General features: G+C 35.6%; 2 protein-coding genes and 1 pseudogene across 3 annotated transcripts; 1 reads left to right on the plus strand and 2 right to left on the minus strand.

Moving 5' to 3' along the window:
* The first annotated feature begins 669 nt into the window (after positions 1–669).
* Positions 670–4646, plus strand: LOC125844252 (putative disease resistance RPP13-like protein 1; annotated as a pseudogene).
* Positions 4647–5989: 1343 nt separating this feature from the next.
* Positions 5990–7457, minus strand: LOC125844266 (short-chain dehydrogenase/reductase 2b-like). The gene is made up of 5 exons (XM_049523546.1): positions 7159–7457; positions 7002–7079; positions 6428–6634; positions 6111–6377; positions 5990–6055 (listed from the first exon to the last, which is right to left on the minus strand). Exons 1-5 carry the CDS (start codon positions 7417–7419, stop codon positions 5990–5992), a joined length of 879 nt encoding a protein of 292 aa, XP_049379503.1. The 5' UTR covers positions 7420–7457.
* A 1876-nt stretch (positions 7458–9333) lies between these two features.
* On the minus strand, positions 9334–13296 carry LOC125844270 ((+)-neomenthol dehydrogenase-like). 2 transcript variants are annotated; one of them, XM_049523550.1, is made up of 5 exons: positions 13243–13296; positions 11771–12060; positions 11621–11695; positions 10506–10688; positions 9334–9994 (listed from the first exon to the last, which is right to left on the minus strand). In XM_049523550.1, the coding sequence occupies exons 2-5, from the start codon at positions 12029–12031 to the stop codon at positions 9953–9955; spliced, it is 561 nt and encodes a 186-aa protein (XP_049379507.1). In that variant the 5' UTR covers positions 12032–12060; positions 13243–13296; the 3' UTR covers positions 9334–9952. The 2 variants fall into 2 exon arrangements, with proteins under 2 accessions (XP_049379507.1, XP_049379508.1); XM_049523551.1 differs by lacking the exon at positions 13243–13296 and adding an exon at positions 13022–13150.
* Between the last annotated feature and the right edge of the window lie 2283 nt (positions 13297–15579).

Raw genomic sequence — 15579 nt, forward strand, 5'->3', positions numbered from 1 at the left:
TCAGTTTACAGTAGATTATTACGCAATTTCTCTCGTGCATTACCGTCTCAAATGGAACAGTTCAAACTGAGTCATTTACTTCAGTGCTGGACTAGTTTTTAGGATTTCATTAAATTCTAGTGGAACCAAACATTGTTATTTTCCACTTTCTTGTTAGTTTGTTTTGCTAACATGGAGAAAAGGTATTTTGATATCTATTTGATTTTTCTCTCTTTATTTTTCCTTTTCTTAATTTGGAAGAACAATAAAACGGTGGATCGTTGTTTTCAGTTTATCCATTGGGACAGAGTTGTACATGGACCTAAATAGGACCTTCAACATAGAAAAATTGAAACAACAATATACCAAGTAGTATGCAGACCTTACCACTACCTTACCACTACTTTTCCAATAGACCCTCGGATCATGTAAACATAGAAAAAATAATACCTTAGAGAAAAGGAAAATGGATCAGATTCCAATTCTTCACATTTCTAAAAGGTATTCATGATATGTTAGGCCCAATTAAACACTACAATGAGCTGTTGAATTATGGCCAAGTGTATAAAGCAAGAGTAACGAATAGACATAAAGCAAAAGATACCTTCCTCTATTGCCTCAATTAGTTGAGTCATACATTTTGAAAAGAGAAAAAAAGACAGTTTTACTAATTACAAGCAAGAGAGAGAGAGAGAGAGCAATCACTGATCATTCTTGTTTGCAAATTACTCTTAACATTCAACAGGTTAAGTTCTATCTTAGTACGTAGTTGAAGAAAGAAAAATTTGTCTTCTCAAAATCATGTTGTGTTTCCTTGTTTTGCCTTGCAGATTTCAGAAATGGAGGTTGGCTTAGCAGTTGGTGGTGCATTTCTCTCTTCAGCTTCGAATGTTCTGTTTGATAGGCTTGCTCCTCAGGGTGATCTTCTCAACATTTTTCAGAAGCATAAGCATCATGTTCGGCTCTTAAAGAAGCTGAAAATGACTTTACTTGGTCTTCAAGCTGTGCTAAGTGATGCAGAGAATAAGCAGGCATCAAATCAATTTGTGAGCCAGTGGCTTGATGAGCTTCGAGATGCTGTGGACTCTGCTGTAAACTTAATTGAACAAGTCAATTATGAAGCTTTGAGGCTTAAGGTGGAAGGTCAGCATCAGAATCTTGCAGAAACAAGCAACCAGCAAGTAAGTGACCTTAACCTGTGTTTAAGTGATGATTTTTTTCTCAACATAAAGGAGAAGTTGGAAGAAACCATTGAAACATTGGAGGTGTTGGAAAAGAAAATTGGTCGCCTTGGCTTAAAGGATCATTTTGGTTCGACTAAACAAGAAACTAGAATACCTTCAACTTCTTTGCTTTATGATTCTGATATCTTTGGTAGGCAGAGCGAAACAGATCATTTGATTGGCTGTTTATTGTCTGAAGATGCAAGTGGAAAAAATCTGACTGTAGTTCCTATTATTGGAATGGGCGGCGTGGGTAAGACAACACTTGCTAAAGCGGTTTACAATGATGAGAGGGTGAAGAACCATTTTGGTTTGAAAGCTTGGTTTTGTGTTTCTGAGGCATATGATGCTTTCAGAATAACAAAAGGGTTACTTCAAGAAATTGGCTCAACTGACTTGAAGGTTGATGACAATCTTAATCAGCTACAAGTCAAATTGAAGGAAAAGCTGAATGGAAAAAAGTTTCTTGTTGTCCTTGATGACGTGTGGAATGATAACTATCCTGAGTGGGATGACTTGAGAAATGTTTTTGTACAAGGAGATATTGGAAGTAAGATCATTGTGACGACACGTAAAAAGAGTGTTGCCTTGATGATGGGTAGTGAGGCAATCAACGTGGGGACTCTGTCTGATGAAGCCTCTTGGGATCTATTCAAATGACATTCACTAGAAAACAGGTATCCTAAAGAACATCCAGAACTTGAAGAGATTGGAAAACAAATTGCAGACAAGTGCAAAGGGTTGCCTTTAGCTCTAAAGGCACTTGCTGGTGTTTTACGCTGCAAATCAGAGGTGGATGAGTGGAGAGACATTTTAAGAAGTGAAATATGGGAGCTGCCAAGTTGTTCCAATGGTATATTACCAACTCTGATGTTGAGCTACAATGATCTTCCTGCACATTTGAAGCAATGTTTTGCTTATTGTGCAATATATCCCAAAGATTATCAATTTTGCAAAGACCAAGTTATTCACCTGTGGATTGCTAATGGTCTGGTACAGCAGTTTCATTCAGGTAACCAATACTTTCTCGAGTTGAGATCAAGATCGCTGTTCGAAATGGTCTCGGAGTCTTCTGAATGGAATTCAGAGAAATTCTTAATGCATGACCTTGTCAATGATTTGGCCCAAATTGCATCTTCAAATTTTTGTGTAAGGTTGGAAGAGAACAAAGGATTGCACATGTTGGAACAATGTCGGCACATGTCCACTTCAATAGGACAAGATGGTGACTTTGATAAATTGAAATCACTCTTTAAATCAAAGCAGCCGAGGACATTACTTGCAATCAATATCCATCCCCATTATTACGATATTAAGCTAAGCAAGAGGGTGCTTCATAACGTATTGCCAAGACTAACATCCTTAAGGGCATTATCGTTGTCACACTATGAAATTGTTGAGTTGCCAAATGACTTGTTTATCGAATTAAAGCTCCTGAGATTTTTGGATATTTCTCGGACAAAAATTAAAAGGTTGCCAGATTCCATTTGTGTGTTGTATAACTTAGAGACACTTCTCCTGTCATCTTGTGATTATCTCGAGGAGCTACCGTTGCAGATGGAGAAGTTGATTAACTTGTGTCATCTTGACATAAGCAACACTTGTTGCTTGAATATGCCGCTACATCTGAGCAAGTTGAAAAGCCTCCAAGTGTTAGTGGGAGCCAAATTTCTTCTAGGAAGTTGGAGAATGAAAGATTTGGGTGAAGCACAGAACTTGTATGGATCTCTATCAGTTGTAGAGTTGCAAAATGTGGTTGATAGAAAGGAAGCTGTGAAGGCAAAGATGAGGGAGAAGAATCATGTTGACAAGTTATCTTTGGAGTGGAGTGAAAGTAGTAATGCCGACAATTCACAAACTGAAAGAGACATACTTGATGAACTAAGCCCACATAAAAACATAAAAGAAGTTGAAATCACTGGATATAGAGGGACAACATTTCCAAATTGGCTAGCTGATCCTTTGTTTCTTAAGCTGGTGAAATTGTCTCTTAGCTACTGCAAGAACTGTTATTCCTTGCCAGCACTAGGAGAACTCCCTTGTTTGAAAATCCTTTCCATTAAAGGGATGCATGGAATAACAGAGGTGACGGAAGAATTCTATGGCAGTTTGTCTTCTAAAAAGCCTTTTAACTGTCTTGAGGAACTTAGATTTGAAGATATGGCGGAGCGGAAACAATGGCACGTACTAGGAAGTGGATAGTTTCCTACAGTTGAGAAGCTTTTCATTATAAATTGCCCTGAACTCGGTTTGGAGACACCCATCCAACTTTCAAGGTTAAAAAGGTTTCAAGTGAGTGGTTGTCCTAAGGTTTTTGATGATGCTCAACTGTTTAGATCCCAACTTGAGGGAATGAAGCAGATTGAGGAATTATGTATACGTGATTGTAACTCTGTTACCTCCTTACCTTTTAGCATACTGCCCACTACCTTGAAGAGAATAACCATATCTGGTTGCCCGATATTGAAATTGGAAGCTCCAGTTGGTGAGATGAGTATGTTTCTGGAGGAATTGAGTCTGGAAGAATGTGATTGTATATCACCTGAGTTGCTCCCAACAGCACGCTATTTGAGTGTAAGACGTTGTGACAACCTTACTAGGTTTTTGATTCCTACTGCGACTGAAACTCTCAATATTTGGGGAAGTGAGAATGTTGAAAAACTTTCGGTGGCATGTGGGGAGGCCCGATGACGTTAATGAGTATTTCCGACTGTTCAAAGCTGAAGTGTCTGCCAGAACTCCTTCCATCTCTTAAGACACTGCAACTGTATGAATGTCCAGAAATAGAGTCCTTTCCTGAAGGAGGATTGCCCTTTAATTTACAACTCCTTCAGATCAACAATTGCATGAAACTGGTGAATGGCCGAAAGGAGTGGTGTTTAGAAAGACTCCCCCTGTCTCAATTGGTTAGAGATCTCTCATGATGGGAGTGACGAAGAGATTGTTGGTGGTGAGAATTGGGAGTTGCCTTCCTCTATTCAAACACTTATCATACAGAATCTGAAAACATTAAGCAGCCAACATCTCAAAAACCTCACCTCTCTTCAATCTCTATGTATTATGGGTAATTTACCTCAAATTCAGTCAATGCTGGAACAAGTGCGGCTTCCCTCCTCTCTTTTGGATCTTATTTTATATGGCCATCATGAGCTCCATTCACTAGATCTTTGGCATCTCACTTCGCTTCAAAGTCTACAAATCATGAATTGCCCTAATCTCCAATCACTTTCTGAATCAGCACTGCCCTCCTCCCTCTCTCACCTGATCATCTCCGATTGCCCTAATCTGCAATCTCTTCCAGTAAAAGGGATGCCATCTTCCCTCTCTAAACTATCTATTTCCAACTGTCCATTGCTCAGACCACTACTAGAATTTAACAAGGGGGAATACTGGCCAAATATTGCTCATATCTCCACCATAAAGATCAATGGGGAATGCCTTTAATGATTAAAACAAATGTAAGCTTTTCTTTTTCCTCATAAGCATTCTTTAATTTCCTTTTCTTTTATGTTAATTCTTTATCTTTATTACATTCTTGTTGCGCACTATGGAGTGTCTATTGCCACTCTGAAACTGAGAAATCATCTTCAGATTAGAATGATTTTAATTTTAGATCTCAATAGCAATTAACCTTACATATCTTACTCGAATATTTTTATCGCTTGCACTTTCATCTTAATAGCAATTCATGTATACTTGTTCTTTCCCTTTTCAGTCAGTTTAGAGTTATGAACATGTCCACTATCGAATTCTAAAGCTCTAATAGAATCCAAAGGTGTATGATACACAAGTTTTGTTTCCTATGTATCAAAAATTCAAATGCTTACCTCCCAATAAATTTAACAACTAAAAAGCATCAAGCACTATTCAGGTTTTTATTAATGATTATCGGATATCAACTAAGCAAATATTTTTTCTTTGTCAGGATTTTGGTAACAATATATGTAAGCTGTTACTGCTCTAGCTCGATCAGTTGGTAAAAGGAAAGTTCTGCTGCACTTCTCTACTGAATGGACAGTCACTTGAATGGGTATTGGGTTTGTTTCTCATTTCTGACTGGTTTATGCTCTTATCATATTTTAATTTTGCATCTCAATTGCGAAAGACATCATAAAGATATTACTTTTTCATTGTTAGGATTTTGCCAAGGCTCAACAATTATTAGGAAAGTGAAAAAGTTTCGAAGGTCTCTCTGCTCAAGTCGAGAAGGAAGGTTGTTTGAATCTTTAATTAAGTGGTATTTATTCTCATGTTGGATTGAGCGTCAGGACTATGGATGTAATATCTTGTATAGTTCACTTTGGACCAGGCATGCACAACTTTAAAACGTGTCACAAGGGTCTAAAGGTCACTTCTTTATACACCAGGGTCAATTCCCTTTGGTTTTTTCTTATGTTTTCTTCTTTATATTTTGACCCCCTCCCTCCCTTAGAAAAATTCTGGCTCCGCCATTGCCCTCGTGTAGGTTTAGTTCTATCTCGTCCTAATGGCTTACAACATAAAAACAATCCCTCTAAAACTAATTCAGACCAAGATCAGCCCACACACGGGGACTATCGCCTATCGAATACCAAAACATTTAAAAATGCATACCAAATGCCATAACATCAAAATAATCGATTAGATAATTCTGTATCTGTCATACCATGTTACCCCTATTTCATTCTAAAACAAGAGTCCATTGATACCAAGAGACACTGAAAGAAATAGTCTTATTTCATAACTTGATCTTAAACTTCGCGACTGACCTCAACTTGTTTGGGACTGAGGCGTAGTTATTGTTATATCTAAAACTCGAAGACTACTGTACGATCAAAGTAGCAACCAGTAGGTCCTCCATCAGGCAAAAGAGCTAGCATNAGTCATACATTTTGAAAAGAGAAAAAAAGACAGTTTTACTAATTACAAGCAAAAGAGAGAGAGAGAGCAATCGCTGATCCCAGGATGGACACAATTGATGCACATTTTCAGGTACTTTCTTGCAAGAACTCTGGTGTAAGCATTAAGTGATAGTTTTGATATGCTATATGCTGGTAGCATCATCTGCCAACCGTTCACCTCGAGAGAGTCTTGTTTCAGATCATGCAAAAAGTTCTGCAGAATCTCGTCAATTTTATATTCTGTCAGGTTTTCAATATCTCCAAGCTCCTTTCTCCTCTCCTCGTTTGGCATTCGCTGTGTGAGAGAAAGAAAACAACAAGAAATATGAAATGTTCAGAAACAACGAGAATGATCGTCTTACTTATGTTTAAAGCTCCTCTACGGGAGGAGACATTAACAATCCTTGGTGAAGGGGAATTTTGCAGCAGTGGAAGAAGAACTTCAGTAACATTCTCTACACCATGGTAATTAGTGTCCAAGCATAATTTGGCACTCTCGTACGTTGTTTTCATCACAACTCGAATATCATCGAAAGTTTTCCTTCCTGGTAACTGTTTCAATAACAACAATTACGCTTAGTCTCAAACAAGTTAGGGTCGGCCATATAAACACACACTCAAAAACTTAGCATCAATTGACAAGTAAGCACTTCAACTCATCCCACTGTCTTGTGGACACTAGATGCTGACGTACCACATGCATTTTGGAGGTGTCTAGATGTGCATACTCAAAGTTGGAGCGTCTGTCAGAACAAGATCAGACTACACACGGGGACTATCGCCTACCTCAAAACTTGGGGACAGAAACTTTCAGTTAGATATGAGATCAACAACAACATATCCAGTGTAGTCCCACAATTAGATATGAGTTTGAATCGCATAACAAAACAAGACCTAAGCATTGATCAAATTATCTTACCCAGTCTACAAGATCCATGTTAATGGCCCTTAGGACATCTTCATCAGGTACCATTCCAGAAGCTCCAGCATTATTTACCTGCAGAAATTTATTCAGCAACTGTCCAATATTTGCCTCGAGATCGAATAAGGAGCAATACATAGATTCATGCTCTTACCAGAATATCAAGCCTCCCATATTGTGTTTGTACGAACTTTGCTAAGGACTCAATGCTCTGAGCATCTTGAACATCAAGCTGATGAAAGACAACATTTGAAAATCCTTGTTCATTCAGCAAGGATGTTGCTTCAGTTCCTCTCTTTTCGTCTCTGGCTGTTAAGACAACTGTTACACCTGAATTCGCGAGCTGCTTAATAGTCTCGAAGCCAATTCCCTTGTTTGCTCCTGTAACCACTGCATACTTACAAGCATCTCCCATCACTTAAGTCCAATGTTTCTAACCTTTTCTCCTTTAGAATCCTGTTGGGAGAAGAAAAAAAAAACACTATTTCAAACGAACTAACGTGATAGGAATGAAATGACGAATTCTTTTCATCTACCTAAGCCTTAATTGAGGTGTTCGCTACTGCTAACCTCGACGCTACTGTTATTAAACCCAAACAACCTCTTTCTCACCATACTACGGCTCAGGGGCAGAGCTAGTAGGACGCAAAGGGGTTCATCCAAACCACCCCTTCCCCGAAAAATTGCACCATGTATACATAGCCAAAATTACTATTTTTATGTGTGCATAGTAATTTTGAATCCCCTTGACACAATCCAAAGCTCTTCGTGTTTTTATAACAATAACAACATATCCAATGTAGGCTGGGAAGAGTAGAGTGTATGCATACCTTCCCCTACCTCGCAAGCAGAAAGGTTATTTTTGATACACTTAGCTCAAAGGAAAACAATCCAAAGTAGTTCTGAAAAAAGAGAAGTAACAAAAATACAAGAAACGACAGATAATAACAAAAACAACATATAGTAACAAAACATAAACTATAACAAAATAATATAATATTCGAGCTAGGTACAAGAAACAATAGACAATAACATCAATCGAATAAAGCATACTTTCATATTTGGGTCAAAAGGTGAGACCTCAACTAATTCCAACAGATATGTGCAATCTCCCACTAACATAGATATCAACTAACTTTGTCTACCGAGGCTTGAACAGATGGAAAGAATATTCACTTGAATCTAAACACTGTTAAGCAGCAACATTAAAATAAACAATCGAGACCAAAAATCAAAACCCCATGTCAAAGATAAAAAATATTGACTTACCTGTAAATGGAGAGTATAGGGCTCCTACTAGTGCTACAAGTAATTTATTTTCTACAATCTTACTATTTAATAAGTAAAACATTGGTAAAAAAAATGTGTTTTTATGGGTAATATTGTCCAACACTTTAAACTACCTTTTTTTATGGTAGGCAAACCCATGTGATCCTCTAACTGGTAACTCCTTTATATAGTATCATTATTCATTTCAGTTTGCCATAAGAGTAACATTTACAGTCAATGATATGTTTGAATGCATTTCTATGGCTATGTTGTCATTTTTTACTGGCATTATTAAATGTTATGAATTACTGGCATTTGCTATTAGTGATGGTAATTCTCCGTCCGTTCACTTTTACTTATCACATTTGGATTTGATATGCCCAATTAACACCTTGTTTGAATGGTTGTTACCCGTTGTATTGTATTGATAGTTTAGATACAATGTTTGTTTTGATTGTTACTTAAATTTCATTGTATCGTATAGTTTAAATCCATCGTTAGGTAACGACAAAAAGTCTCATTTTGTGTAATGAACGATATGGTGTGATAGCATCGTTATCCTAATATTTTCTTCTTATTTTANCAATGAAATGTTTGAATGCATTTCTATGGCTATGTTGTCATTTTTTACTGGCATTATTAAATGTTATGAATTACTGGCATTTGCTATTAATGATGGTAATTTCTCCGTCCGTTCACTTTTACTTTATCACATCTGGATTTGATATGCCCAATTAACACCTTGTTTGAATGGTTGTTACCCATTGTATTGTATTGATAGTTTAGATACAATGTTTGTTTTGATTGTTACTTAAATTTCATTGTATCGTATCGTTTAAATCCATCGTTAGGTAACGACAAAAAGTCTCATTTTGTGTAATGAACGATATGGTGTGATAGCATCGTTATCCTAATATTTTCTTCTTATTTTATCCTTATTACTCTGTCTTTTAATAGTAGTTTTATCTCGTATCTTACGTAGATTTATCATTCAAATTGTTGATATGTGGCAGTGTGTGTGACGATGGAGAACAATACAATCTATCCAAACGTTGTACTCATTAAAACATTACAATACGATACAATATAACACATTACTTGATTATTTTATCCTTTGCTTCCCTCATTGTTTCAATTACTAATTCAACCACTAGAGCACCAACCAAGCTCAGAAATTCAACCAAATGCCAAGAGACACTGAAAGAGAGAGTCTTATTTCACGACTTGATCTAAAACATCGTGACTGACCCCAACTTGTTTGGAACTGAGGCGTAGTTATTGTTATATCTAAAACATCGCGACTGACCCCAACTTGTTTGGGACCGAGGCGTAGTTATTGTATTATCTAAAACTCCTCAACTACTGTACGATCAAAGTAGCAACCAGTAGGTCCTCCATCAGGCAAAAGAGCTAGCATGACAGATCCTTCAGCTCCTTCTTCGACAGGCATTGTTCATGTATGCCAGTTTATATCCGTGTTGACGAATCCAGGATGGACACAATTGATACACATTTTCAGGTACTTTCTGGCGAGAATCCGAGTGTAAGCATTGAGTGAGACTTTTGATATGCTATATGCTGGTAGCATCATCTGCCAACCGTTCACCTCGAGAGCATCTTGTTTCAGATCATGCAAAAAATTCTGCAGAATCTTGTCGATTTTATCTTCTGTCAGGTTTTCAACATCTCCTAGCTCCTTTCTCCTCTCCTCGTTTGGTACTCTGCATTAGAACGATACAAAATCAATAAGAAATCCTTCTAATCTGTCAGAGTTACTCAGTACTTGTACGTTAGTAGGAGATAGCAGGTATCCCGTGGAATTAGTCCAAGTGCAAACAAGTTGGTCCGGACATCATGGTTATCAAAAAAGTATTTGTAGGATTTAGTTTTTGGACTGAAAATGACTCGAGAACGATAAAGATCTTGTCCTTTGGAAGTTACAATACAATCCCTTGAAATATAACAAGCTACCATTAAGAGAAAATCTAGCTTATTTTCTTTCTTCTTTTTCATTTAACGACGGTGGATCCAAACGACCTGTTACCTTAAATCATCGCATTTACTAGGTAACTCTGCTCCCCAATACTTAAGCAAATGGAAAGACTTCACCTATAATCCCTATTTTTTGAATAAGCTAGCAGTGTGACTATATCGTTTAACGGAAGATTGAAGGTGCTTAAGAGAGTGGTTAGCAAAGATCAGTATAGAGAAAATGGAGTTTTGTTTAATTACCTTCAATTCACTTCTAAGGGAGGAGACATTAACAATTCTTGCTGAAGAAGAATTTTGTAGCAGTGGAAGAAGAGCTTCAGTAACATTCTTAACGCCATAGTAATTAGTGTCCAAGCATAATTTGGCACGCTCATAAGTTGTCTTCATCGCAACTTGAATAACGTTGACAGCTTTCCCTGCTAACTGTTTGCAACAAAAAGCATATAGGTAAAATCCCATTTACACCAATATAGTAATTCTGATTAGCGTAAAGCCTGCAGTAGCAACATAACCAGAGAAAGTATACAAAAAAGACAGTTCTTTTTCTATTATATTAGTACATATATGATATAACTATATCAGTTGGTGATCCCGACTTAGTGGTCCTTTCATCCGTGATGAACTTTTGGCACCAGTACGGATATCTTCAATGTATAAAATAAAAAATTCCAATGCCTTTGGCTACTCTAACCTTCCCAATCACGAATCTTTTATTTTTCCTCTTTAAGGAAATCACTATAAAATAAGAAATTGTGTTTTCCTAGGTATCAAAAAGAGAGGCTAGGGGTAGCGACTAGGGATGGGATTACCCTCATGCAATGACGGATCCAGTACTCTTGTCCGAGGGGTGTCAATTGACACCCCTCTGTTCGAAAATTACACAGCATAGATAGATAGATAAAAAAAATTATGCATATATACTATATGTTGAATCCCTATGATTTTTCCGTATGTTCATTTCTTTATACTTTGACTCCCCTTAGTGAAAATCATAGCTCTTGCCACTGCCCTCAGGTAGGTTTGTTGTATCTCATCCTTAAGAGTTACGACATAAAACAGTCCCTCGCTCTAAGACTAGTTCAGAGCAAGACCAGAGACCACACGAGGCGATTATCGCTTCCCTCAAAGATTGTGGACCAAAATTTTCAATAGCTAGCCAAGGGTCTATCGAAAACAACTTCTCTACCCCACAAAGGTAGGGAAAAAGTCTGCATACATCTTACCCTCTCCAGACCTCATTTACGGAATTACAGTGCGTATGTTGTTGTTATTGTATTGAATCACATATCGCTTCATTACCATGTGAAATCGGTAATAAAACAAGATGTAACTAAGCATTCAGCAAATCATCTTACCCAGTCTTCCGGATCTACATTCAAGGCCCTTAGGACATCTTCAACTACAACTCCAGAAGCTCCAGCATTATTTACCTGCATAAACTTATCATCAACTTCCCTATATTTGCTTCAAGATCGCACGAGAAATTGAGCCGTTCATGCTCTTACCAGAATATCAAGCCTCCCATATTGTGTTTGTATGAACTTTGCTAAGGAGTCAATGCTCCGAGCATCTTGAACATCAAGCTGATGAAACACAACATTCGAAAGTCCTTGTTCAGTCAGCAAGGATGTTGCTTCCATTCCCCTCTTTTCATTTCTGGCTGTTAAGACAACCGTTACACCTGATCTCGCGAGCTGCTTGACAGTCTCAAAGCCAATTCCCTTGTTTGCTCCTGTAACCACTGCATACCTACAAGCATCTCCCATCACTTATATCCAAAGTTTCTAACTTTTTCCTGCAGAGAGTAGAAAAAAGAACACTTCCTCAAACAAACTAATGTGATAGGAAGAAAGAGGTAGGTATAGACTAATAGTCCAAGAGTTGAAATAACAACCTTGTGAACCATCAATCGAAAAATCAACACAGACGAAACGACGAATTCTTTTCATCTACCTAAGCCTTAATTAACCGGATTACCAGTATAAAGTTGATTAGTTGAGGTCTCTTCAGCTACTAACCTGGGCACTACTGTTATTAAACCCAACTCTCACCATACTACGAGTGAGGGGCATAGCTAGAAGGGCGCAAAGGGATTCATCCAAACCACCCCATCCCCGAAAAATTGCAATGTGTATACAAGGCCAGATTTTAAATTATGCTTTCATGTATACATAGTACATAGTATTGTTGAATCGCCTGCTCTTCGTGTTTTTACAACAACATACCCAATGTAGTTCCACAAAGTATGGTATAGGGAAGGTAGAGTGTTCGCAGACCTTAACCCGACCTCAGAGATAGAGGCTATTTCTGATATATCCTCGACTCAAAGAAAAACAGTCCAAGCAGTTTCGAGAAAAAAGTAATGACAGTACAAGAAACATTGTGTATACTATACAAGGCCACCCCTCCCTGAAAAATTGCATTGTGTATACTGTACAAGGCCAAATTTTTAATTTTGTTTTCATGTATATAGAATCCCCTGCGCTTCGTATTTTTACAACAACATACCCACTGTTGTTCCACAAAGTGCGGTATAGGGAAGGTAGAGCGTACGCAGACCTTAACCCGATCTCAGAGATAGAGAGGTTATTTTTGATATACCCTCGACTCAAAGAAAAACAGTCCAAAGCAGTTTCGAGAAAAAAGTAATGAAAGTACGAGAAACAAAAGATAGTAACATAACAGAAACTACAACAAACAATAAGATATATAAAGAAACAACAGATAGTAACAGTAATCGAAGGACAAGAAACTACAGGAGCAATACTATTATCTTAGTATAATCAAAGGTGAGACCTCAACTAATTCAAAAAGTATGTGCTACCTCCCACTAACAAAAGGTATAACTAACTCTGTCTATCGAGGCTAGAACAGACTGAAAGAATCACCTAAATCTAAACAATCAAGAGTCCAGACCAAAAAATCAAAATCAGTTCATTTTTCTCAAGATCTGAACAGATAAAAATATTAGACTTACCTGCAAATGGAGAGACAAAACAACTCTGCAAATGGGAGTATAGGGCAAGTGCTATTCAAGTACTTAATAAATAATCATCATCATATATATATATATATATATAGATATTATTATTATTATTATAAGTGGGAAGCTCCAAACCTCAAAGTTGGATTACCATTTTACCCTTCATTTAAATATTTTTTCCTATTTTTTAAAATGTAAAAGTATATTCTAATAAATAATTAGATAATAAACTTTAAAGTAATAAAGATATAATGAAAGATAAAAAGTCATTCAAATAAATGAAGTCCAAACATTTCAAAACATCGCTTATTTAATTTTAAGTTGAAGAATTTGAAGAGTTTCCATTGATAAAATTATATACATGATTTTTCCCACAAAATACATTATTTTGTTGTCTTCTCGTGACAATAGCATGTGAGTTGATTTATCTCACAAAATTATACTTCTAATTTTTCATGTTTCTTTTGATCAATAAATTATAGTCATATATGTATATAGATAGAACTCATATTACATGTTTTGTTTCATTTTTTAATCGAAAATTTATGTTTTTTACGCAACAGGTGAGAAATAATTCTAGAGAGTTTTTCGTTTGGACAAAAAGTCTGCTCAACATTCATGAGGTAAAACAAACCTACTTGTGTGAGAAAAAAATGTATGTTGTTTCATTAATTTATTGACAGTAGTTTCTTGGAGAATATAGATATCTGGACTAGAAGATTAGTCATTTCAGTGTATTCGATGAATTCTTCAAGAAGGTTAAAGGCGGCATAGACATTTATTTGTTGTTTGGTAAGTATTATTTTTCATTTCAATGTTGCATATTTTTACTTAGTTCATTGTTTGTTACATTCAATTTTTCGGTTGAAAGAAGGTAAATTGACTAATTTTTCTTGAATAATGGCAATGAAAAAGAAAATAAATTTTTCATTTACATGTGTGATGTACAAATCTTCTTTTAAAGAGTATGTTTGTTATAATAAGTTGATTATCCTGTAGTGATTGAATTAATGTCGGTGTTTATGATATATGTCAATGTATGCATAATACTACTGCATTATGTAATTCTTCTACTCTCTAGGTTATGGGATAAGATAATTGAATGATTCATGTAATTAGTTTTTTCTCATAATTAAATTTACAAAAAAATTAGCTTGCATTATATTTAGTGCCTTTTTTTAGAATTTATAAATGGTTTACTACTTGTTTGAAAATAAAATCATGGTGTGATTTGTAAATAAATACCCCTAATAACGAAAAGAAGAGGAAGTGTTGAAGAAGAAAAATGTATTGCTAAATATTATTGTATTCTGCAACTTTATGTTTTTTATTGGTTAAATTTAGAACTTATTATTTCATTTATTCTATCTAGAAAAAAAGTATTTGGATGAAAAATCTAAATTCATATGTAAAAAATGAAAAAAATCAAGACACATAAAGTTCACACATGCCATTTAATGAACTTAAGAAAAATTAAAATTCATCATTTTAAGGAGTATATATTCTTTTTAATTTTAAAACATAAAACAATATTATTAATAATCTTTATATATTTTTTAAAAAAATGTGTATTGATTGATATAGGTACACGAGCGGAGGGCGAGCCCAGAAACTATTATTTATTATTATAAGTGAAAAGATCTTAACTTCAAAGTTGGATTACGATTTTACCCCTTTACTAAATTTAAATATTATTAAAAAAACTAATTAATAAAATATTAAATAATACTTATATGGTATTAATCCATTATGTTTCTAGGTAGAATTAATTAACGCAATATTTAATTTGTTTTTATTCTAAACTGGGGTTCGGTAGATGAAGTGTTTCGTAACAACAAAAGGCAGTAAATTATATCCTTTAAAAATGAAATATCCTGTTAAAGAAAAAAATGTCCTTTGAATTACCATACATCTTAATATGGCACACATATTTAGATTTTAGTAAGAAACTTTACATATTCCAACTTTAACCAATCTAATTCTCATAGATGTTATGTATATCATCAATTTTTAAATGACTTTTATAATTCCAAACTTGTAATTATACATACCAAAAAAATATTTTCAAAATCACTTTCTATTAATGCATACACTTAGTTATTCCGATGTATAATTGTTGATGAATGATTATTGGTGGATGTAATTACATTGCTCAGCACAGTCACTTTATGTTAATGCATACACTTTGTTATTCTAATGTATAATTGTTGGTGGATGATTGTTGATGGATTTAATTGCTCATGATCACATATGCAATAAAAAAGAGGTAGATCTATTTATGCTTTTGTTAGTTATTGAGGAAGTTCCTCTATTCTTTTAAACTGGAACTAT

This window comes from Solanum stenotomum, chromosome 11 (genome assembly GCF_019186545.1).
Source record: "Solanum stenotomum isolate F172 chromosome 11, ASM1918654v1, whole genome shotgun sequence".
Lineage (NCBI taxonomy): Eukaryota > Viridiplantae > Streptophyta > Magnoliopsida > Solanales > Solanaceae > Solanum > Solanum stenotomum.

What these genes read in the sequence shown, in the direction of transcription:
- LOC125844270 (XM_049523550.1), bottom strand. Translation starts at nt 12,031, where the DNA reads ATGGGAGATGCTTGTAGGTATGCAGTGGTTACAGGAGCAAACAAGGGA. An exon ending in ATGGGAGGCTTGATATTCTG is followed by an intron (nt 11,696 to 11,770) that starts GTAAGAGCATGA and finishes AAGTTTATGCAG; the next exon opens with GTAAATAATGCTGGAGCTTC. An exon ending in CCCTTAGAAGTGAATTGAAG is followed by an intron (nt 9,995 to 10,505) that starts GTAATTAAACAA and finishes GTTCTAATGCAG; the next exon opens with AGTACCAAACGAGGAGAGGA.
- LOC125844266 (XM_049523546.1), bottom strand. Translation starts at nt 7,419, where the DNA reads ATGGGAGATGCTTGTAAGTATGCAGTGGTTACAGGAGCAAACAAGGGA. An exon ending in ACATGGATCTTGTAGACTGG is followed by an intron (nt 6,635 to 7,001) that starts GTAAGATAATTT and finishes TTATTGAAACAG; the next exon opens with TTACCAGGAAGGAAAACTTT. An exon ending in TAAGTAAGACGATCATTCTC is followed by an intron (nt 6,378 to 6,427) that starts GTTGTTTCTGAA and finishes TCTCTCACACAG; the next exon opens with CGAATGCCAAACGAGGAGAG.